Raw genomic sequence first — 27146 nt, 5'->3', positions numbered from 1 at the left:
AGTATAAAAGTAGAAGGATTCTGATTAATTTTCTTATGCGTTACATAATAAGTCTTAGGCCATGGCGTACAAAAAACTAAGTAATAAAACATAAGCAAGTATGCGAATTAGCAAATCACCGTTAGAGACTGTAAGACCGTAATGTAAGCAGTTAGAAAATCACTCGATTGTTATTTGTAACGAGTTGGAAAAGTCACTCGTTACTAAAAAAATTAATTTAGTATTTATAACTCGTTACTTCTTAGCTACTTGTAATGAGGAAACATTATTCGTTATTTGCTATAAATTACTTTTTTCAGTAAATAAACGCAATGATGGAAGTTACCTTTTAAAGTGGCTTTCCCTTAGCACAATCTCAGCGTTTAGTTAGTTATCATTAAAGTCAATAAAAAATTGCAACATCATTATCAAATTGTTATTATAAAAAGTAACTGCTAAAATAATGAAATAATAATTCTTTCATTCTCTAATCAGAAAATTTAATCGCAATATAACATATGAATGAAAACATAAGTGAACATAAGTGAACATAAATGAAAACGTAGATTTTTATTTCTGTTACTCTTATTCCTCAGTATCCATCTCCTCATTTTCTAATTGATCTTCTATCTTTCTTTTTAGAGCAGTGAGACTGAGAGGCGCATCTATGTCGAGAATTTTACGTTCTTTCGCCTTGTCTCTCTTGGATCTGTATAAGGGATTTTCAAATCTGCCAACCGCAATTTGCTTTATCCCTTCGACATTATCGTCAGCTTCTCGGCCGCTCGTTCCAGGAACATTGCCAATCTGAATGTTGCCCTCAGGAATATTCTCAAAACGGGCGAAACCGTATTTCTGCTTGTCCGCCCGAATTCCATCTCGAACGGATGAGACAGCTTCCATACATCCAGAGAGAACTCTGCAAAAATTAGATTTTGTTTAAGCAAAATTGATAAATATCTAAAGCACGACGCGCATTAAAATACTTCTTCTGAAATCAGTAATAATCGTTAATATATGAAATAAAAAATATTTTAAAGCAGAACAGAAAGAAAACTAAAAATGAAGTAAACGAGATTAAGTTATTCATGCAATGTCATATTTTCAGAAGACGTCTTATTGTTAGATATAAAAACCGTATCGTTATAGCGCAAATGAAGTGGAAGAAAAATTTCGGCATTAAACAGGACGTATTTGGTGAACCGAGAAAATTATACAGCAGCCAATTCTATTTCATTTGAGGCCTGCTGAGAGCAATAATAAATCAACCAGTAGGCCCGTCGAGCTAATTAAATGCTAAACAAGGAGCGAGACGGTTCCTAGCAAGTCGCGAAATGACGATGAAGAAATTAGCGCCGAAAAACGTAAAATGAAAGAACGGTGGTAAGTGCACTGGAATTGCTAAACTATCGTTATTCTGTCCTACTTTGCGAATTAACTCGATTTTACACCCATTATCTATCGTTTCAACAGCATCCCTTTCACTTCCACTGTCAAATTCGTAATTCACATCCTCCTCTTTCTTTCTTTTCCTTTCTTTTTTCCTTACCACAAATTTTAATTTTATCTCTATATTTTTTCTTTCCTTTACATCTTATCTTTTGTTTCTTTATATTATTAATTTTGTCTGCTGTTCCACTTCTTTCTAATTCATATATATTTGTTTTTCTTCGTTATATGTTTTTCGTCATTTATTTTTTTGTGTTGTTCTTAAAAGCTTATTTTCTAAAACTGTAATAAACTCTCTTTCTCTCCCTCTCTCTTTTCCTCTCTCGTTCTTTCATCGTATAGAATAAATGCTTGGAAAATGAGAATCTTGAAGAGTTTGACATTTTCTATTTCTCCGTAGATTTAATATAAGCTGCGTCAGAATTTTGTCAGCTACAAATTTGTCACTGATGGAGTTGGAAGCAATTTTTCTATCTTTATCACCCATCGTCTCCCTGTTTCACTTCTTCTTGTGTCATGCTTGCATTACGCAAGCCAACTTTTAAGATCCGTCAAGTATAATGTACAGTTATCCTATAAAATATAATGGTTACTTTCGCTTTTTGAGATTTACATAGAAAATAAATTTGTTAAAAAATTTGTTATTATGTGCGACATGATCTTTAGTTCGGCTCAAATTTGCATAAACGATATACATAAAATCATAAAGAAGTAATTTCGATTCATTGTTATCTAATCATGTACTTCCTTCCATAAGTAAACTACTGATGAATTGTTTAAATGCAAAAATATCAAGAAGATTTTTTTTGCGTATTCTTTGTGATTTTTTTATGTACTTTTTGCATACACTATTAAAAATTTCATGAAATTTAATATACTTTTAAGTTACACAATTTGAACTTAATTTCATGACATTACATTAAATTTAGTGTATTTGTAACTGAAAAGTACATTTGTGTACATGTACATGAAATTTAATGTATTTTCATAAAAATTTATGGATTTTAATGTCTTTTAAACTTTTTACAAAATTTCTTATGAAAAGTATATTAAATCTCATAAATTTAACATATGTTCTTTACATTTAAGTAACTACTGTAACTTAATTTTCAGTTAAATCATTCATTACTTTTAATTTTGTTCATAACGAACATGTAAAGGAAGCTCGTAGTTACATTTCTAACAATGTACGTAACGCTCAAGTATTCTCGAAAGAAATTAATACCAATATAATCATACTCTCTAACGTCATCGGATAAATAAAAATAGAATGAGCACGTGTATCTGCATATATCTGTATATATGTAGGCTGGTAATCCGTGTAATTACTTTTTCCGCTCTCTATATGGATTTGCAAAAAAACTGTCGACGAAAGACTCGTCGGATCAGCACGTTGCGACTGCAGATTTTCGATCGAACTCATCAGGAATTTTTCGCATAATCACGTGTCATTGTCGATCGCATATACACATAGTTACGCACTTGACACTATAATATTGAACATTATTTTTTATTCATTTTTCTTATCACGTTTCCATAGTTATTATTACTTCGGTAACCATGCGCTGAGTAATATTTGCACGAATGTCGAAGGTACACTGATGCGCACGAACGTAATAAGTCATTGTGAGATCCAAGAAAATTTCCTTTTTCAATATCTGATTTTAATAATAATATTGATGCAGCCAGTAATATAAATGAGTTGACTCACAAATCTCTCCTACAGTACTTTTGTCCGATATACGCGAAATACTTTATTCTTCTAAAAACCTTCTTCACGGTTTTATGCATAGCAAAAGATCTCTAATTTTGTTGAAATTTAATACAAATCGCTTGCGTTACGAGCAGGTTGAGAATGCTGAGCACAGTGCAGCTGTTATTTCATTCGACCGGGTATGCAAATCTCGAATACAATTAATACTCGCACTGAACATTAATAGGCTCTATGAACATTTGTAGTCGAGCGTGTCATAATAATTGATGCGTAACTGTATTAACCTCAACTAATATTCGCAGATCCAGTAGATGAGAAATTTTTTTTCAATTATTATATATATATATTGTGAAAAATTTTTTGTAACAAATGTTTTTCATAGCTTTATCCTAAATTGCAAAGTCCGAAAAGACTTACGAAATGAATTCCTATTTTGTTCCATTTTTATTCTAAAAGTATTCCAGAGGGTCTCAAAAGAAATTTCAGAGAGAATATCAGTTAGATTAAATTTAGTTCTAATGCAAGCTTGCAATTCTGTTGGATCAATACTTCCCGTAGCGATTCATGGCAAAACAGCGCAAAGATGAACGATATCTACTTACTGCTCTAAAGAATAACCAAAATACAGAAAGGCCAACAGAAGAAGAGTGATTACGACGAGAGGAATCCCGAAAAGCGGTCCAAGCGTAACGGCCAATCGAGTATCTTTCATTGCTGCACCCGCCGTCTCCGCATTTGTCACATTGATTCCTGTGTCTAATAATAAAGAAGTAGATAAAAAAATAGCGTTCCTATAAAAGATCTTCTCAATTAATTTTATTGTTCCATTCAAGAAAAAATAAAGAACTTATTTCCTTAGCAATTAATTACGTTTTTCTATCTCTCTATTTGCTAAGAATTCTTTGATTAAAATTAAAATAATTAAATAACGTTAGATAAAATTTTTAGAAAATATTTATTCGTAATGTACGTACATTTTTTAAATAATTTCTAACTGCGTTTAAAAAATCAAAACAATATTTAAATTTATATGAAAATAATTTAAAAACTGTATATATATGTGATTATGTGTATTTATATATGTAACTAAATTTTTTATAATAAATAAATTATTTTTGATAAACGAATGAATAAAAGCAGGATATTGCTTGACAATGTTCAATATACATTCTAATAATAAAACTGGATTAAAAACCAGATCGACAATTGTAGGCGTTAACGATTATATAATCGATATTAGTATTATGAACAATGAAAACGAGATAAATAAAAGATTTTATCGTTTTTTCATATCTCCGCTTTGTTTGTACGTTTGTAACTATACGATATTATTTACGCAATAAAATTATTTTTCAAATTATTGAAAAATTGTAATCGTTTAACTTTTGCTTATGGCACACACGAATCAATTTTTCGGTTTATAATATTGTTCAAAAATTTATTAGACATTTAAAACTGAATAACTATGTACTGACTTTGCAGCATTTCCCGCAGATTCTCCACGGCTTCCTCTATCGTAATTCCGGAATAATCCCCTTTTTCTTTTATGAGAATTTCTACGCCTCCATTCCAAGTGCATCTGGTGTGCCAAGCAACCTTCTCCGTATATCCTTCTAAAGCTTCGTCCGCCACAGTTTGTATTGTGGTTAAGGAAATCTGCTGCGATATGGATACGCGTCCGCCACAGTACGGGCAACAGTGACCTTCTACCTAAAACGCAAAAGAAATTATATTACTCAAGTAATAATGGAAATATGTAATAAATCAATTAAAATTTTAACATCAGAAATGTCGAGCGACTATTACCTCTTTAACAAAAAAATCACAATAAAGTCTGTTTACTAATAAGTATTGTATTTTTCGTTTCTTGATTTTCATGTATATATATATAGTTTTCATATTATATTATTTCATATTAATTATTTTCATGTATACAATAATTTATTTGCAGTATAAAAAACATTGATATTTCTAGTGTTAAAGAGTCTCACCGTAAGAGGATATTCGCAGCCCATAAATCCACACCTTGACCTCTGAATGGCACAGATCTCTTCAAGATAATCATCCTGAGTGTTTCCCTGGCAAAAAACTTTCTTACAATCGAGCGTACTTATAGGTCGCCATACCAGGTCACTGTACCTAAAAACATACTTTTTTCGTAAAATATGATTTGCCATATGGAATTCTATTTGCAAGAGCGCAGCAAACGTTATGTTCAGGCTTACTTTACGGTGAACCTGTCTCTGGAAAATTCTCTACGATCTTGGAAGTTTTGCCACTCCCATTTGGTAAACGGCTGCCTCTCGTTTGATAGCCGAATTGATTTCACTCCTACCTCTCTTACAGGTAGAAGGATACTCAAAGTACGATTCTCACTTGGCAAGACAATGTTGTCATAACTGCAAGGAACGCGCTCGAGATGCGGCGCCGCTATTGAACTACCGTTCCAATTTGCGGGATCAGCCCAAAAGATGCTACCCTCCTTTGACCATCTACTAACTTTTGCGTCCGTCCGCGAATTGCTTAGCTTACACACACGTACAGAGTTTTCATTATTAAATTAAATCTATTATTTATAAAATATTAAAAATAAATTAATAAAATATTAATTCAAGTTCATTATTAAATTATAAATATATTCTAGACACACACACACACACACACACACAAAATGAAGGCTCGATTCTTGCAATACAAAAAGTTAAAAATAAACAGGCCAATTTACCAGCAAAAAAATTGTATGTAAATATAAATGTAATTCATTCATTCATGAAGCAGAGAAAAAAATTTCATCTGTGATGTAGCATATATTTATCTGGTTCAATTAATGATTATTTAAGAGTTTAATATTGTATTACAGTATTATACTGTTAGAAATGTTCTTAAATTTTATTAACTTTTAAATTATACAATTTGAATTTAATTTCATGACATTACATTAAAATTTAATTTAATGTATTTATAACTAAAAAGTATATTTGTACATGTACATGAAATTTAATGTACTTTTCATAAAATTTTATTAAAAGTACGTTAAATTTCATAAATTTAATGTACACGTTCATTTTATTTAAATAACTAGTAACTTGTAACTTAATTTTCAGTTAAATCATTTATTACTTTTAATTTCGTTCATAATCACGAGTTTCACTTATATGTAAAAGAAGCTCGTAGTTAATTTCCACCATTTCTAACAGTGTACATTAAAATTTTAGTATTATTAAAATATATACATAAAAAATACAAAAAAATTATAAAATTTTAAATAATTAATAAAGGTAATACAGTTTGAGTTTGCAGAATTTCAGTATTTTATGATGTTTGTTGCTAATAAATATTCTGATAAGTTAAATTTTTTAAATAATTAGTTAAACAGCTAACGACATATCAACATTGAAACTTTAGTATTATCGTAAGTGTAAACAGTTATCATACTTTGTAAATTAGTAATACTTTCTTCCATCCGCGCGAATACGTTAAACTCAAAAGAAAAAAGGACAAATATGTACAACCTTGGCCACAAATATAAAACAATTTCAATTTATTGCATCTTCTAGGAAAAAGCGATTATAAAATTTAAAAGAAAACTAGTAATCAAATGTTCAAATTATTATGAAAATAAATATTATTTTTTAATAAACTGTTTTTAATTTATTTTTCATTAAACGTAGAATATTACTTATTATTTACGTTAATTTGTAAAGATATTTTATTTTTTGTACTAATTGTAAGACTGTATCCCGATACCTATACAACTGATTATTTTATTAACTATCTGTATATTTTCAAGAAAGAGTCTATAATTTGACCTTACCTGCAATTTACCATCTCTAGGCAATACCAATAATCCCTGCCACGGCAAATCAATTCCAGATAGCCTAAGATTGTCCATTCCGGAGATGCCAACCGCGTGTCGAGTCTGGTGAGGAAAGATCACATGACTGTCGATCTCTGGGATTCGATTGTTCGCCCAATTGCTCGCGGTTCGCCACTCTAAATCCGGAAGCCAGTATTTTTGACCGATAAACAAGGCCGAACATCTCGATATCAAGATAACGCACAATACGATTTTGTGATGAAGCGCGGAAGGGACAAGCATGTTACATAAACGTTTTAAATAATCAGTCGATTGAAAGGAGATACGACGGATGTGCTACAATTAATCACTCACACGAAGATAGAGAGATGTCAAATAGTACAACAAATTTAAATATTCTATCAAATATCAATGATTTGCAATAAATTCCGAAAATAACGTGAGAAGAAGTTGAACACGGTTGGAAATTTCAATAACTGAAAGCTACTCCGCTATGATCGAAGTCAATTGGGGGCGTGTCTGATTCATGATAGTCTGGCGTGGACTTGTGGTAATTGTCACGATTAAATCGCCATGAATCTAGTGATTCGTTGAAATTAAAATCTTTAACTATATAATGTTCAATTATTAATTTATATTTTTAAAAAATATGTAATTAATGATATTTGTTATACATTGCATACTTGGTCAATTACTTGGTCATACAATTTAGACCAAGAAGTATGCAATAGATATCGTTATTAATTAAAAAGCCATTGTATCATAAATATGTTTATTGATAAATACATAAGCCAAAACTGTGTACAGAAATTAAAATATTATTATTAAAATAAATTTTACATATTGTTGATCATTATTAACAAATATTTATTCTAAGCACAAAACACATGGAAAATTAAATTTTCGCAATTGGTATTAAATGTATCAATATATTTGCTTTTATTTATTTATATAATTATAATGGTATGCTTGATAGAATAAATTTTTGTTATTACATCATATGTAAAAACAGTAATAGGATTTATTGTTAACAAAATTCTCATTTAATTGACAATTAATGATATTAAAAGTATTTACATATGTCATATATGTATATATATATATATATATATATATATATATGTATATATATATATATATAAAACGGAAAAAAATTACAAGATTTATTATAACATTGAAGACATTGGTACAATTGCAATAGCTTTATTTTTTTCTATAACAATTAGAAATTGTCGAACAATAAAGATAAGTATAATACTGCCGCGATTAAGATGGCTTATAACTTTTTAGAACATTGAAATATTATTTCTATCTATCGTATAGTAAATTGCGTTTAATTGTTTTAATTGTTGACTAAATTACAATGTAATTCATTATAATACAAAAATGCAATTAATTAACTTAATAATTCGCTTTAATCAATAGTAGTATTATTCTATGATTGTGCAATGTTAACAAATTATTTTTAAAAAAACTTTATTTTGAATCAATATTAGCGTTAAAAATATCGAGATACATAAATAACATACAAACAGAGTTGTTTGTTGAAAGAAATGGTTTCTTCTCTTCGTTTGAGTTTGGTTTCTCTTTTACAAAACACTGAACAAATATTTAAATTATTAATTAAGGAATATTACAGAAATATAAGGAAATAATAAAATTGAACAACTTATTTGCTTAAAAGAAACATTTAGAGAATTTTTCTACGTTAAATCTTTTCATTAAGGTACCTGCGTAATTTTTTATTTTTTTAAACATTTACAAGTGAAGAAGAAGTTGTCGATGGCGCACGAATTTTATATCAGCTTTTAGAAAAAAAAAAATCTTGTCATTTTATTGTCAATCTTAACTTCCATGGACAATTCATTCTACTGTCGACACTCAATAAATCATACAACGTGGTATTAACATATGAGACAAGAAAACGTTACCTACAACTTTTCGATAAGTATAAAGTACTCTCAATTTATTGCATTTTCTTCGAAAAAGTGGTAATAAAATCTAAAGGAGAACTAACAAAAGATTAAAATTATTATAAAAATAAATATTATTTTTATACAATTGCTTTTTAATTTATTTTTTGTTAGATACAGAATGTTTACGTCAATTTGGAGGTGTTTTATACTTTACGCGATATGTGATTTTAACCTCGATAAGTTTGAGTTTATTATTTATCAGAAAATAGAAACACTCATTATTTAATTTATTATTTATCAGTAAATCTTATCAGTTAGTATGTCATTAATTATTATAATTTGTACAATATATAGAGTGTCAACACATTAATTTTACAATAATAATTTGTTTATTAAAATTTGATCCGATATATCTAAAATTCGAAATATTAAAAAATTAATAAATGATACAGTTTTTTAAATTATCTATCTGCTATTGCATTTTGCGAAAATATTTTCGAAAATAAATAAATCAGATATTTCTTCAAAAATTATTTAAGAATTAAAGCGAATGAGGAAAATAATAATTCGTGCTCCTCGACGAGAACGCTTTACTGATTCAAATTCTCGTTCTCTAGTTCTTTGGCCAAAATACTGAACCAGTATTTCGGGACTATAGCATCGTTTAGTCTTCTTCCGGACACAGTCGTTTCTCCAGTCGCCAATTTCCAAACTCGTTTTCCGATTCCAAAGCCGAATTGATGGTTACTACGTTTGTTTTCCATAAAATCATTTGAGTTGTCCTCGTGGGATTGATAGTCTCCCATGTTATCGAAATAATCCAAATTCAAGGGATGATATTCATTGTTGCGCTTTCCTATACCGAAATCGTAGTTTCGGAGACGCTTGCCAATACCGAACGAGAATTGCCGGGATCGCTATGTATAAAATTTCAACTCATAAAGATACAATTATGAAATATTATTAGAAATATAAAAACACTCATTATTTAATCTCTTATTTAAATTAGTATGTTAATTAATTATTATAACTTGTACAATAAAATATTGATATGTTAATTTATGTTTTTAAAGTCCGAGTCAATATATTTAAAATTGAAAATGTGAAAAATTACATTGAAGAAACATTAATTTTGACCTTAATTAAAATATATCGAATTTTATTTATATGTTACAATCTTATAATACTTTTGATAGTATTGTATCGTATATGTACAAGTAACATAATAAAAGTTCATGTTTGTTAATTACAAAAATTTATTACGAAATTTTTATAATTGTAATACTATTTATTCGGATATTTGCTGGATTTATGACATTTCTGTAATTAAATTTTTTGTAACAAAAAAATTCATTTATTTTTAAACAAAAAAGAGGATGTTTCATTTCATTTTTCAGAACTCACTTTATCTTCATTATTGTCAATCCATCGCTTTCCAATGCCAAAGGTATACAGAGGTAGTCTCTTGTATTCGGCAATATATGCCTTTTTTATAGGTTCTTCATATTCCATGTTGTTTAATAACGGATGCAATTGTTGAATATGTAAAGACGAGGAAGCTGCTTCTTCTATTGCTACTGCTCGTCCAACAACGCTCAACAGATAGAACATAATAATTCGCATAGTAATTAAACTTGTTGTTGTCTTCATGATGCCTGGTTGAATCTGAAAGCACAAAGGTCATGTGAAATTGTAATCTACATATAATGAACTATCGGATACAGGGACAGAATTTCATCCTACTATAGTAATGGTATATAAACTTTCACGAGTTCTACTTCTAGATTGTGTTTTTAAATTTACTTTTGTCAAAATTGCAAAGATAAATTAGCTTAACTTCTGTCTATTTATACATTTGAACCGCTGCAATTCTACACAATCTACAATAATATAATATAATCTTAAAAATTGTTGAAGTGAGCTACATTTATTTTTAAACATAATTATAATGCAGAGATGACAAATAACGCGTTATAAATATTAACGACTTATAACGTTATTATTATCGTAATTATCTTTTTAAAATAACGATTTCGTAATGTTATAATTTTTCATGATAACAATAACGTCTGAATTTGAACAGACATTTTTTAAAGTAGATAATTCGTTACAGATTACTTGTTTTTCATTAAAAAAAAATAACTTGTTACTTTAACTTGTTACGCAATAACCGTTACTAATATATTACTTTTTTATTCATATCTAACGAGTAAAATAATGAGTTACTTTTTTCAATAAAAAACGCTTAATAGTAACAAATTACTTTCAGAAGTGATTATTCAAACTTCATCGTTATTATTACCATCATAAAAAGATTATAATGTCGTTACCAAATCGTTATTATAAAAAAAAGTAACAATAACGATAACGACATAACAAATAACACTTTATTTGTCATCCCTGCAGTATTCACACTTTATTTTTATCGATAAATGCACGTATTTATTTCTAAGCTTCTATAGTATATGTAACGTAAATTATGCGTGCATTTATCGATGAAAGTGAGGTATAAATATGACCTATATGTATATATAATAACATAAGATATAATTAAACTAAAAAATTCAAAGCTAACATAAAATAACAGTATTTTTTATAATAATGCGATAAACATCTGGTTTATAATAAGAAGGGCTCCTACAATATTTTTAGGAATCTTAACATCTATTTCGGAATTTATCACTGAACATAAAAGTCCGTTAATGTAACACTAAACATAAGATTTTATGGATCCTTCAAAGCGCAGATGCACGCAAATGGAATTCTACCATGTAAAAATAAAATGAGTTATTTACGACTGGCGTGGGATGAATGTCATTGCAGTAGCTTCTGTTCGTAGATGTGTCCCGCCAATTTTACGACGTGGATTCCAGTTATAGAGAGAGAGAGAGAGAAAGAAGAGAGAGAGTGTACTCTATTTCTTTGCAAACATACTCACATTGCCATTGGTCTAAATCCTACATTAAATTTAGAGAAAACCATAGATACTTTTATTTTTTAATTCTTTTTTGCGATAACATTTTATCACAATGCATAAAATAAAATTGTAATCTATAGTGAAAATTTTTCTCAGGATTTTTCATATAATTTTTTCATGTAATGTTTTTTGTAAATTTCAGAGTTTTTATAATTTTATAACCTTTTTTTTTTTAGAAAATTTCTCAAATTTTTTACACAAAATGGAAGATTTTTCAGAAATACCAAAAAACATCCTTTTATGATGTGTGTAATACATATTCATATATTCTAGGAATTTATATATGAATATGTATTACATATGTATAATAAATTTTAATAAAATATTAAAAAGAAAAATTTCGTACTTCACAATTTCTAATGAAATTTTTTAAAATTTGAAAAATTTAATTTTCAAAAATTATAAAATGAGAAATCTTATAATATTTCAAAATTTACATATACGAAAAATTCGTACAAAAGACTTTCTTGTTATAATTTTGAAAAATGCTCCGATTTATATAAAAATTTTGGGAAAAATTTTTATGACGAAGTCATTAAAAACATTTTATAAAATATAAAAAACTTATATTAATTTTGTATTAACAGAACTAAATATTGCGGTTATCAGTAAAATATGCGTTTTTATCAATTTAAAAATCAATGTTGCATTACGAGTGTACGACGTCAATATATATGTGACCAATACATAAATATTTAACAGCTACAAAATGGTCAAAAAAGAGTATACAGGGTATAATTGAATGCGACATCATTACATCCGTCACAGCTGAAATTCTCTACGGATACGGTTTGTCTAATATTTGACGACAAAAAAAATTCGGCGGATTACGAATCTTCCTTTATCCCACTTGCTTTTCGCAGACGCGAGAGACTTGAAAGGATCAAGAGGGCGAGGCCAAATGGATACAGAGAAAAATTGTGAAGGTCCATAGAAAGTTCTTAGATGTTGAAGAAGTAACGCAAATCATTTCCGTTACGAAGCATTTAGACGCAACGTTTATTGATATACCCTTTTTATCCCCGAAATAAAATATGAAATATTTTATTGTTTATACGGTTCGTGAAATACCAAACATATATGTTAAATTTGTATATGCATGATTAAATGATCTTAATTAAGCAGATAAAAATTGCAGAACCCACGCACAGTCTGCAATGTTTAATTCTGGTTGACCGTAGAATCGAATTAAAGTACATAAAATTAAAATAGTGATTCTCTCTCTCTCTCTCTCTCTCTCTCTTTCCATTAGGGAAAAAATGTCCGTTTTTTCCCTAATGGAAAAGGAAGGTAATAAATGTTTCCGCGCAACTCGACTCATCTCGCCTACAATGTCGCTAACTTCTAATTAATAAATGAATGAAAGTTAGTAAAGATTTCATATCCATTTCGTAGTTGCCGTACCTATATTAAATGCATAAGTTCGTTCAGTTTTAGCGATACATGGTATTTAAATGCTTAAATATATAGTTATATAGTGTCACTTGTTCCAATTAATTAATCATTATTACATTATTATTTGCTATATTTCTTAGACCAAAAAGTCAATCTATTTTACTCATCAGCCTTTAAATATTGATTAAGATGACGTAAGAAATCCTCACAGTAGATTACAAAAATCCGGCTCGGCGATTAAATTTTCTATATGCTCTCGCTTTCATAAATCTTTCTGATTCACGATTTTTTCCATCAATTTGTATAGGCAGAGTTCATATCATAACATGACGTCTCTTTAAAAATTCTGATAAGGTGACATCTGCACAATAGACTTCAAATTCACATACCGGCTGATTTGCAACGAGACCATTGAATATTGTCAGCTCAATCGTACGAATGCGACGTACTCTTTGAAATACTGGATCTTTTATGATCTATTGAGCACACTGTTGCTGAGCTGACATCAATCATTAATGGTTCACTCAAAAAGTTTCACTCAAAAAGTTATAAATATTTCGATTATACTATGTATTTTAAACGAATAAATGGAACAATGTCTCAGAAAAGTATCCTCTGTCGTCATTCTTGTCCTCCTAAATTTTCTCTTAATTTCCTTACATAGAAAGGACGGTTTTGCTGAAATATTAAAAAATTTAAATAGGTACAAATCTGAAAACAATTGTTTAAATCATCAAAATAATTATGTAGGACTTGTTGTTAAAATGACAAAACTTTTTACAACATTGCTCATCATGAAATTTCTATGTAATTATTTTGATAGCTCCCAAAAATTGTTTTTAGATCTGCTAAATTTTTAAATACTTCAACAATTGTTCTTTTCGAATATACCTTTGAAATGCAATAATCTTGATCAATATTTATGAAATGCTTCTTACCGAGCTAGCTTTCAATAAAGCTCGAGGTATTACATCGCGTTCTACATCAAATTTTATTTACATTGTAATACACATTCATGGGTTCTCTCATCGAATTTTTTTTGTTATCGATACGTGTTGAAAACTTTTATATTTTTTATCGCAATGCTTGCAGCAGAGTATCAGTAACAAAAGATGAAATAATAATAATAATAATAATAGTGTATCGGAAAATGGTACCGTAAAATCCTTTCTTATAATCTACTATATTGTATACTCTCTTTTCGTTCGCTTATTCTAGATATTTATGTTTTCGAGAGATTTTCTTTTAATCATTTTAAATCAATTTGGTAAATATAAACAATATTAATATTATGTAGAAAATTAATTTATTTGATCGTATTGAAAATAGTATGTTCAAATATATATTCTTTTCTTATTCTTTTTTTAAATGTTGGATTTAATTACGTACCTCTCTATATCATGCGTTTTATATTTTTATATATAATAGATAGCTCTTGTAAACATGTTGAAAACCGCAGTGTGTCAAAAATTGTGTTAAAAGACGTATGCAGCGTATAAAACAAATATTGAAATTCGGAATATTTTTGCTAGCGTGTGTAAACAACATTTTATTTCTGTATAGACTATCGAGGACATGGACAAAGAAAAGTTCACAGTTATTTAAAACAATCTAGTAAAGAAACTCATGCAAATCATCTCGCAATTTTCTTCAATTTTGCTTCTTTAGTTTTTTTTCTTTTAAATCAATATATATAATATCAATATATATAATATTTATTAAAGGAAGGAAAATCGTGTTCAAAGATAATTCATCTTTTTTAAACAATATACCGCTACTTCTTACTCTCTATTTTATTCTTTTTCAATTACATCTTAATATTTTAATAAATCAAATGTTTACGAAAAAGAATGTATAAGTGTTCCCATTATGTTACAAAGATGCTTTTGCATATTTAAAAATGCGATATAAATTATGTAACTATCTTACAAATATGCAGTACGTGTTCGTTAAAATGAAAATTTTGTAACGAGTTAAATATTATGCCATTCTCTATTTTTTAATTTAAAAGATGTCATTGATTAAATTTAATACTCAAATCTGAAGCGAAACTTTCTTTGTTCTGTTATTCATTTTTATATTTGTTTTATCTCAAATAAAAATCAACTCGTCTGAATTACCTTTCATTACTATTCATTTAAATTACAAGAATGACATCTATTCAAGAAGTCAGCTAAATTCTTGAAATTTTTCTACGCGTATGAACACGAAAAAGAATGTATATAAGGAAATTCCGGAAGCAGAAGTCTAGGAGAGTACAGTCATCCAATTACGAAAAGCCTGGGCCCTTTTCTCATTCCAGTGAGATATCAATTTACTACATGGGATATCTCATCTTCTCAACCTCCTCCCCCCCCCCCCCTCTCTCTATCTCTCTCTCTTTCTCTTTCTCTCTTTCTGTTTAATTTAGCAATACCTATCCCTATTTTCTCCAGAACTGTCACATCTGGTAATTAAATTAGTTAAAGGTAACCAATCCTTTCCTAGTTCGATATACATATTCCACAAAATAAAATTCGGAACATGGATACACCTGTTTATTTATTCGTGCCGTATATATTCTGAGTTCGCCATTTTCCTTCATTAATAATGGTTCAAAGCAAATATACTGGCAATTTTTTGAGTTTTTTTCAAGTTAAAGGATTAATAGCCTGAGAAATTAATTATTACAAATTTTATAAAATTGTAAATTATATATATATATATATATATATATATATATAGTTATTTTCATTATCACGATAATTAGTATTTTTCTTCATATCGCGTCTCTTTTGTCAGTATTCAAATATTAATGATCCGTACTACAATAAACGAGATTATTTAAAAAACAAAGCCTTCACAAACTGAACGCAAAACATTTTCATTAAATTCCAGTGTCATTAAATACAGCGTGACATATATGACTTTGCTGTTTTTTACGAAGTGAGATTTTTCATATGTATTAGTACTTTAAACGTCAGAGATTGCATATCAGAATAAATCGCGCTATTTTTCACATGTTATTGATAAATGATTTATGCAAAATGAAATATTTCTTTGAACAACAGAAGTTTTGGCGTATTCATTTTAACATGTGTTTGTGTAAACAATATTAAGAATCTTTAAACATATGTTTGTGTATATGCAAATCAATTATTTTTTAAATAGAAATATCGACGCATTAATTATTTCTTAATTCTAAATAAACATGTAAATTAAAAGTTTCTCTTAAATTTTCATATTGAAGAATATATTAATTAATCACAGACATTATTCTTTGATAAATTTTTAGCAAGCTTTACATCATTAACATTTTCTAAAACTAAATTAAACCACACAATCTCAACAAATAAAAATTTTTTTTTGTAATCCAAATAAATGAATTCTAATTGATTTTGATCACTATAAATACAAAAACATCGATAAAAACCCTGTATAGCCGTACAACTTTTATTATCGAAATATTTATCAAGACATAATTTTTAATAAAAATATTTGTTTTATTTTTATGTTTGCTTTATTTTTCACTCTTTGTTATTAAAATATTAAAAAACAAATTCCTTTGTTTACAAAAATAATGTGCTATGATATTTTTTTAATATTAGATATGAAAAATAAATCAACAAAGAATTTATCAGAACATATTTTTAATGGATATCTCTGTTTTATTTTTTTTATATAACAATGTATACGGCATACGTAGGGAATCCAAACCTTTTATTCTGAATTTCAATTTGACCAAAATATAACCTACTATTAATTTTTTTCAAAGTTTTTGTAAACGATCTACTTTGTGATTTCGTGAAATAATAATCATACTTTTGTGAGAGAAAGAAACATTTTTCGAAAATCTAAATATGACGAGTTCTTCCAAAGATCTATCAGAGATCTACCAAATAAAACTTTTATTATATGTTCAGGTTAAATAATTAAGACGGTCTTAAATAAGAACCGATTATAAATAACAATTTATTTTTTGCAAGAAGTATATAGCATTGCTTAAGAGTATTTAGTCATTTTGTCTTGAAATAATAATATTGCCATTCTTATTAATAATCAATCTTTTTGTGTTTCTATATCTGACATGCGATTTCGCGCCTTCCGTTTTGATAAACGATTCTCCGATTCACCGCGTCCACCTATGTTTACTTTATGTATGTCTACGTTGTACACGTCACGCATAACAATGGCAATGATACAAGAGGCACTGTTACGACAAGTGTCTACAAACCTACACTCTAGGGTGCCTCTTCTGAAATGATAACTGCATTCGAGACGATAATATTATCAATCTTGTCATGCAACCGCGAGAACAAGTTTCCACTTTGGTCATGAAAATTAGATTAATGTTGCTAAAGACATTCATTTTCACCATAGTGAAGAGATGATAATAAAATTAAATTTTATTGCACCCCTTTGACCGCTTTAAAACACCTTTCATCTCGCGCGAGATAATTAATCGAGATTGAAAAGGCTCATTAATTTCGCTGTGATTTTATATCAAACTTTCAGAGCATAATGAGTTCATATTGCAGTTTTTGCGTAACTTCAATAATGGCGCTTGATGATGTCCTTTTGAGAATTGTAACAATTTTCCTGGTTATATTGATTTGTATTTACATGTGTTCCAAATATCCCTTGGGGTGTGACCGCTAATTTTAATCATCGTCATTTGTGCATTGGATCTATGAAAATTCGTATGTTTATTTGCATAATAAGTAATTCTGATGCAATAATTATCAGCAATGGCCATAAGTGAGGCAATAAATGATAATGTATTGTCTAGGTACTTACTCTCTCTTTCGCAAAAAATTAATTATCTTCTCGTTTATTAAAAATATTATTACGAGAAAATAGAAAACAAATGAAAATAAAGAGAGATATAATTTTTATTAGTTTATATATATATATCTATATGTATTAGGTGTTGGAATTAATTCGTAGCGTTTTTTAATGAAAGAATGTTATTTATTTCACATGAGCATTAAAAAATACATTAATGAAAGTACTTCCCATCACTTGTAAAACGCTACGAATTAATTCCAACACCTAATATATATATATTATTATTATAATATTATTATTATTTTATATAGTTATATCTTTGTTTTGATGTTCTAGTACTCCAATTTAGGATTATATTTTAAAGCCGACAAATAATCGTGCGCAGTTTATTTGAACTGAAAATTGTAAATTTTATGCAAAAACATTATTAGGCATCAGTTTTGATCGAGTCTGACCTCCTTATTTGTGTTATATCTTATAAGTTTATACTGAAAGAAGAGTTTTGCTAAAATCTCTTTTAATTTAGACTATGTTCCAAAAATTACTGCCAGTACTAAAAATCTATGCACGTAACTTAAACTACAGATTTTCAGTATTGGAATAATTTTTGAAACATGGTTTAAATTAAAAGAGGTACAAACGAGAGAAATTTGATCGAATGACTGTCCGTTTCGATAAAGAATTGTGAAGTATTTTCCCACAAACGACCAATTAACATAATGCAATGAAACGTGAAAGTAAACGCATTGCAGTATAACAAGCGACCCGAGGCATTTAATACTTCATCGAAAAATCGTCAAAGGCTCATGAATTACGATTGTAATTAAAGACGCAACGCTACGACAGTGTAAACGAAATTGATGATGAAGGCGTTTGTGGCGTGCGACCATGCGGAAGAAGACTACGACAAGGTAGCGTAAAATCTTGCGGTAAGGAAAATAGGTGCGAAGTGAGATAACGTCTGTTGTATACTTTGTTCTTTCTCGCGCGATATTGTGTTCTCTATATATATCCGGGACTGCCTAAGGGCATCCCTCCTCTCTTATTTACTTTACAGTATTACTGTCTATGAAGAAGACTGCGAGCAATATTGCAAGAAAATATGCGTGTAGCGTTGCAGTGAATAACTAAAAAATTTCTTAAGATACTTCTAAAGAAAGGTAAAAGTTCTATCTGAAATACGCGTTGTGATGATTTTTTTGCATTCAGAGAATCATAATAATCGCAGGGTAACAACTAAGGATAATAATATACAACTTTTACATGTAAAATTTACATAAAATAAATTAATACACGCATCAATTAATATAAAATAAATTAATACACGCAATTGAATAAATAATTATTTTATAGTTATTGCAACTATATCTATTTAATTATGTACATTAACTCTACACATAAAGTTTATATATTTGTCGATCACCTTTATAGTTGCCACCGCTATGTCGTCATTTTCTTTGAATACAACTTTATGAAAGCATGACGCAAAGAGATACGACGTAGAAGCAATAAATATGATTAAAAAATTAAATAAAACTTCGATTTTTCTCTTTGCCTTCTTGTCTTATTTCTCAATTGATTTCTGGAATTCTGTATCATAAACAATATAAATAGATTTCTAACGCTTTAAAAATTAAATTCTTAATCAATTGGATGCGTGCACCCAAGCAGATATAGTAAAATGTCGCGCTTTAAACGCTGCAATAAACTTTATGAGAATGCATGCTTCATTGCAGCAACAGCTACTGCTGCTCTGTGCTGTTGCTGCAAGTCGCGTTCTTTTTCGTGTGATGACCCGGTTAGCGTAATTTTGAATTTCACTCACACAAAATAGTGTGTCAGTCTGTAAGGCAAGTTAATAAACGACGCGAAACAAGGCAAGTAGTGACTTACGAGCAGCAAATAAATCCGGCAGTGATCCTGTAATCCAATAACCGACATCTAATGACACGATTTCCCTTTTCTTTTACCTTCCTTTCTCACATTTTAATCTTTTTCGCTAGACGTACCTATTAAACATGCACATCGAGATTCCATCTTCCACTTGCTATCGATATACATTTTTCCAATGTCAATTTTATAACTGGCCAGTCTACAGCAATTTTTTCCTGCGATATTGAAAAAAAAACTTTTCTTTTTTTTTCTTTTTTTCTCTTTTTTTTCTTTCTCTTTCTCTGTCTCTCTTTCTTTCTCTCTTCCTTACAAAAATTAAAATTTGCATACGCCGTGCATTGTTCATCAAAAAAAAATATTTTATATTGTACGCTACTGTTTTTAAACTTCTTTTCTTTTTAAAATTTATTAATTTTATTCACGATAAAAGACTTCGCTGTACATAGAGAGACAGCACTTTGTGAACAACTTATTAAGAGTTAATGTTCTTATCACAATAGCGAAACAATTATGTGCATAATAAGAAGGTCTCATTGTCGCAATATTGTTGTATCACTATTTTATTATGTTTCACCTCATGCTGTCATAGGAAAAAGAATAATAACAAATTTAAATAAAGCAATACCTGTCGATAACTCTTTTTTACTTCAATGTACAATGTTGTGCAAATATTCGCAAGAAGAAATGCATTAGTTATTACAACTATAATATTAATAATTATTATTATTATACTTATAGTTCTTTATATTAAACAGGAATAATTATAAAATTTATTTATTTTTAGGAATAATCATATTTTTTTGACATATAGAATTATTAATATACATATTATATTATTAAAATAAAAATAGTTTTAAGGCTCCAAGAATAAATCAAATATAAGTAAATTACTTATAATTATTACTACTAATATTACAGCAGTAATAATTATACAGAGAAATAGAGTTCTTGATATGTGTTTTATGCAATTATAATTTCACAAATATTAAAAACTTTTCTCTCAATGTGTTTAATGCAAATTCCCTATTCTCATTTACATTTCCTCAAAATACATGTATGTATCTTTACGCCGGTGAAAATGAATGTCTCGAATGTAATATCAAATTTAATAATCATAAACTATATGCATGCACGCTATTCATCTTCTAAGTATTCTTCGAGACAATGTTATGTTACGTGACAAGACTCGTGTTATTCAGTTGACTTCCTTCAGTGATACGAGTATGATGATCATTCATTTTGTCGCGCGCCTGTGACAATAATGGTATAACTCAATCTTCGATTCTGTGCTCCTAAACTCTCTGTTATTCAGATGTTGGCATTCAGTTAGAAAGTTCATTTTCTCGACAAAGGATACTACATTAAAATGTCGCGCACTGCACAAAAAAAACGTTATTGATATATATTTTATTCGCTGAAAAGAAGAAAAGGTCGATTCTTTCAAAATATCATAAAAATTACAGCAAATGCGATAATGTGGCTACTGTATTGATCGGATTTATTCATACGTTATACAATTTTTATTTTTTTCTTTCGCGTTATCTTTCAGTTAAATTTCTCTTTGCTGAAAAAATATACACGATATTGCTAAAAAATTATATGAGAAAAATTTCATTTATAACTTTTTTACAATTAAAGACGTCAATGATGCTCTATTTGAATGTTTATAATGAATGTTCGACTTATAATATTTAGCCAAAACTTCACATAAGGACTAATATAATATATTTATCAAAAATATATAAATATGAATAGAGAACAGACTAAGATGGATCTAAAAAACTATGTATCTTTGATGATCATCTTTTGTATCGTCTACTATGATCGAGTAACCTACGCAAATTTTTACTTGCGCAAATTTAAAACTTTATAGACTACATTATTAAATATCTAGTATATCTATGTACACATACATACACATATAATTTTTAATATTATATATATATATATATTTTTTTTTTATATATAAAATGTAAACGATAAAAAATAAAATAAAACAGAGATATATAATTTAAAAATTATTAAATTATTAAATACTTACATATATATAGGATGACCCGAAATTCGAGGATAATATTACTGAAGCATAATGCTTTTTAAAGAATTAATTAATAATTGTTTATATCTATGTTTATATATTTTTAAATTTTTAAACATTTCAATCAAACATCTTTTTCATATTTGTTTTATCTGAGAAACCTTTTAGATAAAGATAATACAGTATCATTTCAGGTATGGTAAAAAATATCGATAGAATTAACAATTCACTTACAGAAATTTAATACTGGCTAGTTTAGTACTAAAAGCACTGAATAAAAATGCTTCTAATACTTAAAATATGTCATTAATTACTGCCTTTTAATATGAAATTTCTGTGAGATAATTGATAAAGAGAAAGAAATGTAGAAATTTCGGATTAGTTTTTAAAACGTTCTCACCTGTTGCAACTAACTTTAAAGAAGCGTTTATAAATATAAGTTAAAAAAAGAAAGTATCGCTTATTATATGAACAAATTACAGTATTATAGCTGAAACCTTTAAAAAATTAATAAGTTTTTTATTTGTAGTTCTTATTAATAGCTGTTCGTGACAAAAAGTATACTATTATCAAATACATTAAGCCGCACTTTAAAAAATTTAATATAATATCTTCTTTATCTTAATATTCTTAATAATAATCTTTGTATTAAAAATGTTGCAACTTAATTGAAGTATAATCGACTTGTGAAAAATTTTTAAAAATTATAACTAAAAAACAGTGAAACAGAGACTGAACCGCGATAGAAATCTTTTATACGTCACATATAACAGAAAATTAAACAGAGAAAGGAAAAAGCAAAGTAAAATATAAAATATTATTTAGCATTTGAAATTATTTGTTTAACAACTAAAATATTGTATCTATTTGTGTTTAATTTAAGGAACTGTGGCATTTAAGAAACAGAATGACAAGCCAAAAATAGACTTATCTTTAGCTTGTAATGTTAATTATTTATTATGAAACTTCAATATCAGTAATTTATTATGAGCTTTAATATTGTAAAAAACAAAAAAATATATATTAGATGTTGGAATTAATTCGTAGCGTTTTACAAGTGATGGGAAGTACTTTCATTAATGTATTTTTTAATGCTCATGTGAAATAAATAACATTCTTTCATTAAAAACGCTACGAATTAATTCCAATACCTAATATATTAAACAATTAAATAATAGATTAAAAAAGAAGTTAAAAGTACTAATTTTAACTGAGACATAATATAATAAACAGTTTTGTTAAAAAACCAATTAAATTTTCAAATCATAATCTTCACTTTAAATATAACTGCCATTTCAATCACGTTTCGTTGAAAAAATGATTGACATGATTTCTTAATTTCTAGGCAAAACAAATGATTTTGAATTAGTTTAATTTTAAATGTCTTATTGTCCAATTGTAGCTATTTAAGAATAATAATTTTCAACGAAATGGCGGTTGTATATGTATATATATATACACACACACACACACACACACACACACACACACACACACATATACATCAGCCAAAAATTAAACTTTTTAATTCATTTTTTTCTATTGTATAAAATGTGTATTTTTGTTTCCTACTATATTAAAATTCTATAGTGAATTATTAACAGCATAACTACACAAGCTAAAAGCAAATTTATTTCTTAATCCATTATCCTGATATATCTCTTTAACTTTCTTCGCGATCACGTCATTCCTTATCAATGTACACGACTTACTTGAACTTGTAATGTATCGTAACTATTCGAAATAAAGTTTTTCCTTTATTAGTTTGCAATCATCATGTGATGTAGTGAATAAGTAATAGGATATTCCATAAGTAAAAACTCAAAATCGATTACTCTACATTAAAAATTGAAGATGCAAAAAAGATCCTAAATTTTTTATTAAATAGAACAATATGATGATGAGATAAACGCAAATTAAAACGCACGTTAAAACAGGAAGGACGATAAGAATATAAAAAAAGGATAATTCCGAAAGGATGTATCTCAAAAAACGGATACTCACCTGTTGCTGTCAGATTCTGTCGGAGTGATCTTGCGATCCTGCAGATGAGAGACAAGAATGACACACGAGGTACGTTCTTGGACTGTTAAAAGACAGGAAATATCCTGTCGTGTTTCTTCCTGCCAGAGAATGAAACTTTTATTCGCGGATAAGCGGTCCTTCGTTCTCACGACTGCGACAGTTAGCTTTAACTTCCTCACTATGAGTCACCGGACGACGTCCGACGCCGAATACCGCGACTACGGTGTCTGCGCCCGGAAATGATGGCGAGAGCGTCGCGACGCCGGCCTTTATACATGTGTGTGTATGTGTGTGTGTGTGTACGCGTCGGCGCCCCTATGCATGTATGAAGACCCCCTTTCTTTTTCACCCTCCGTGAACCGCGTGCCATCCCTTCTCACACTCACGAGATGAGGCGTCGCGACGCATGTATATGCGTAAAGACAGATTTATGCTGAGACGGGATGATGCATGACGCAACGAGCAGTTCCCACCTCGCCCAGTTACAATGGCGAATCAAATTGTTTGACGTAACAGGATAATCGCGATAATTCGTACCATCGTTTGTCAATCATCTGCAAGATGGAAAATGAACTTCTGATGCGGACCACTTCATTTAATCTTAATTTCGTGCAGCTATTCTTAAACAGAAATATAAAAGAATTGTTTCTAAAAAGGACAGTCATAAAAAATTATCCTTTAAAAGAATTATGAGTAATTTATAATAATATTAATTATATATATATATATAATAATAATACACAAAAATTATTAATTTTTTCTTACATACTACAATGCCATATGACTTCACGGAAAAAAAATGTTCTGGCTACAGCTAATTCTGATTAGCTGAAATTCCATTAGCTACTATAACTAATATATACAAAAGGATTTACTGCTATAGTTAATATAAGGGCGTGATAGCAAAGTATGTACGTCAGTTACAGATCAATTTATTTAGCAACATGAAGTTAGTTATCATAGTTATCGGATATATCCGTGTAAAAAAATTATCTCTACTAGCTAAATATGGTTTGCTACCAAATTGTCTACTACACAGAAAACGTTTGCTGCAATGATCAATACATAATAGCAAAATGCTTGTTTGTTATAATAATAATATTTAGGCCTCACAGCTAATGGAAATTAGTCCTTACAGACACGACATTAGGTGTTCATATAATGCTACTGAACTGTCAAACCTAATTTGTGGCAGTTAATCTTTTTTTTCCGTGTTCTTTACATAAAATTCGTATAAAATATTATCGCAAAAGCTATTACATTAAATGTCTCGCTGTTCACGAGAAAACATATGACTACTCAAGTGATAAAAAGATTATTATAGAATATCGCGCAAGTAAGTTGACGCCTCCTCGTATTATAAAGTTTCGAATAAAAGGATAAATTATATTCTTATCGGATTATGCTCGTTGCTTCGAGTATTGCAGTTTTATCTTGCAGAAATCCATTGCTGTCCTTGCTTTCAATTTACGATTTTTCTTTGACATACAGCATCATTCCTATAATTTATAATTTCAACGTCGCATCTTCCGTAAGTGCTCCGTGTATGTGTGTTTGCCGGATTTCTTGCTTGAAGTTTCCTTGGACTTCCTTGAACGAAGTTTCCCCCGTAAACTCGTGCTGCTCGTACGAAGGAGAACAACTCGATACTAAATCCGGCGGTGTTACGGTTAAATATTACGGGTTATCTGCCATTAGACAAAAGAATTTTGTGGGATTTCCTGCTAAATCACTCGTAAACAAACGTGTGGACTCGTTCGTTCGTTCATTAGATTCTTCGTCGCGCTGCATTGTCGTAAAAGTTCTCGCCTGTGAAAAGACTGAAAATGTCTTACGAGAGATGATGAAAATTCGCGCAAACGGAGTATTTGCATATTTACGCCGATGACAAGTCTCATGAGACTGAAAACCACATCTTATTTGATAATACGCGAGAATTTCAGGTGTGAAAAGAACAGATCCTTTCGAACGTCCTTACGAGGTTCCAAAGTTTCTCTTTTGTCAAGAAATGACGCCCGACTCACGCCCTTCTCGAGGTTAAAAAAATCGTTAAAAAATTGATAAAAGGCTGTTCCTCTGTTTTAATCGACACTTCGCCTCTCGGAAGATCTTTGGTTTTTCCTAGGATTCTAAATTTGATCCCAGATAGGTTCTCCCTACATATATAGTATATGTGATCAAATAAATCAAATAAAAAATATCTTTATACACTTTATATTGCGCAACATTTACAACATTTACACACGGAAAAAAAACACAGCTGAAAACTTCACTGATTCAGCAAATCTACAGTCGTAATATACAGACAGTCAATTATCTATGTTAAAATAGCAAAGTTGACAGCTGAATAACATTAACGATTTGTTAAACCATCAAATCTTCTTAGCTATCGATGTTGAATTCGCGCAGTAAATTATAGGTTTGCTGTACCACTCAATTAATTTTTTTTCTGTGCATTTTCATTAGCCCATTCCTGGCGTTTTATAATTAATAATAATAGAGAATACATAATCGTACCTTTCTTATTAATTCAATTATTTGGGCATTTAATTATATTGATCGAGGAAAATGTCACGAACATTTGCTCCTATCAAAAAGTTATAAATATAAAATTTAATTAAAGTTAGTTGGTTACGTTAGAAGGCATGCGCCTCGTGTAATTAGTTAATTTATGGAAAAGATGAGAATGACACCTAAGCTAATAGATTTTTATACCAAAAGCACGCATAATTATCGATGCGCAATACTTCTTTTGAAAACATCCATAATTAAATGATATGCATAAAATAACACAAATAAAATACATAAAAAACATCTTATTTTTATCTTTTCATTTCTTAAGAATCTATAAGGTATCATTAATCTCGAATTATTACTTCAAGGATAGAGACACGAATAATTCCTGCAATAAGAAATACCAAGAATAAAAAATGCCGGAAACTTAATACGATTTCAAGAACGTGCTTTTTATCTATTCGTCCTATTCTGTTTTTTTATATAAAAATGTAAATTACAGCGTTATGGGTGAATGTACAGAGAGAATTTTTTTTTTAAATTTACCCTAAAAAGTAGTTCTGGGACAACATTGTATTTCGAAGAATTTTATATAAATTTTTCTCATTTATTAATAAAACTATAATAAAATAAATTTGATTAATTTTATTAAAGTGCATAGT

At 28.9% G+C, this 27146-nt stretch overlaps 2 protein-coding genes across 2 annotated transcripts; both read right to left on the bottom strand.

Annotated features, from left to right (window-relative positions):
• Window positions 1-466: 466 nt before the first annotated feature.
• LOC105154108 (Protein amnionless) lies at window positions 467-7474 on the bottom strand. The gene is made up of 6 exons (XM_011069405.2): window positions 6957-7474; window positions 5368-5669; window positions 5134-5281; window positions 4618-4852; window positions 3745-3898; window positions 467-898 (listed from the first exon to the last, which is right to left on the bottom strand). The coding sequence occupies exons 1-6, from the start codon at window positions 7239-7241 to the stop codon at window positions 565-567; spliced, it is 1458 nt and encodes a 485-aa protein (XP_011067707.1). The 5' UTR covers window positions 7242-7474; the 3' UTR covers window positions 467-564.
• Window positions 7475-7714: 240 nt separating this feature from the next.
• Window positions 7715-24233, bottom strand: Apime-ASTA (allatostatin A). Its single transcript, XM_011069404.2, has 3 exons — window positions 23950-24233; window positions 10280-10540; window positions 7715-9792 (listed from the first exon to the last, which is right to left on the bottom strand). The coding sequence occupies exons 2-3, from the start codon at window positions 10523-10525 to the stop codon at window positions 9466-9468; spliced, it is 573 nt and encodes a 190-aa protein (XP_011067706.1). The 5' UTR covers window positions 10526-10540; window positions 23950-24233; the 3' UTR covers window positions 7715-9465.
• Between the last annotated feature and the right edge of the window lie 2913 nt (window positions 24234-27146).

The sequence above is a fragment of the Acromyrmex echinatior genome, chromosome 6 (genome assembly GCF_024713525.1).
Source record: "Acromyrmex echinatior isolate Ae372 chromosome 6, ASM2471352v2, whole genome shotgun sequence".
Lineage (NCBI taxonomy): Eukaryota > Metazoa > Arthropoda > Insecta > Hymenoptera > Formicidae > Acromyrmex > Acromyrmex echinatior.
The sequence above is the reverse complement of the archived record's forward strand: the minus strand, read 5'-3'. Positions and strand labels throughout refer to the sequence as shown.

Bases quoted from the DNA above. Each gene is read 5' to 3' on its own strand.
- LOC105154108 (XM_011069405.2), bottom strand. From the start codon at position 7,241: ATGCTTGTCCCTTCCGCGCTTCATCACAAAATCGTATTGTGCGTTATC. The intron at 5,282-5,367 runs GTAAGCCTGAAC...GTATGTTTTTAG, and splicing joins AGAGACAGGTTCACCGTAAA to GTACAGTGACCTGGTATGGC. The intron at 899-3,744 runs GTAAGTAGATAT...TAATTTTTGCAG, and splicing joins TTTGGTTATTCTTTAGAGCA to AGTTCTCTCTGGATGTATGG.
- Apime-ASTA (XM_011069404.2), bottom strand. From the start codon at position 10,525: ATGAAGACAACAACAAGTTTAATTACTATGCGAATTATTATGTTCTAT. The intron at 9,793-10,279 runs GTGAGTTCTGAA...TTTTATACATAG, and splicing joins TTGACAATAATGAAGATAAA to CGATCCCGGCAATTCTCGTT.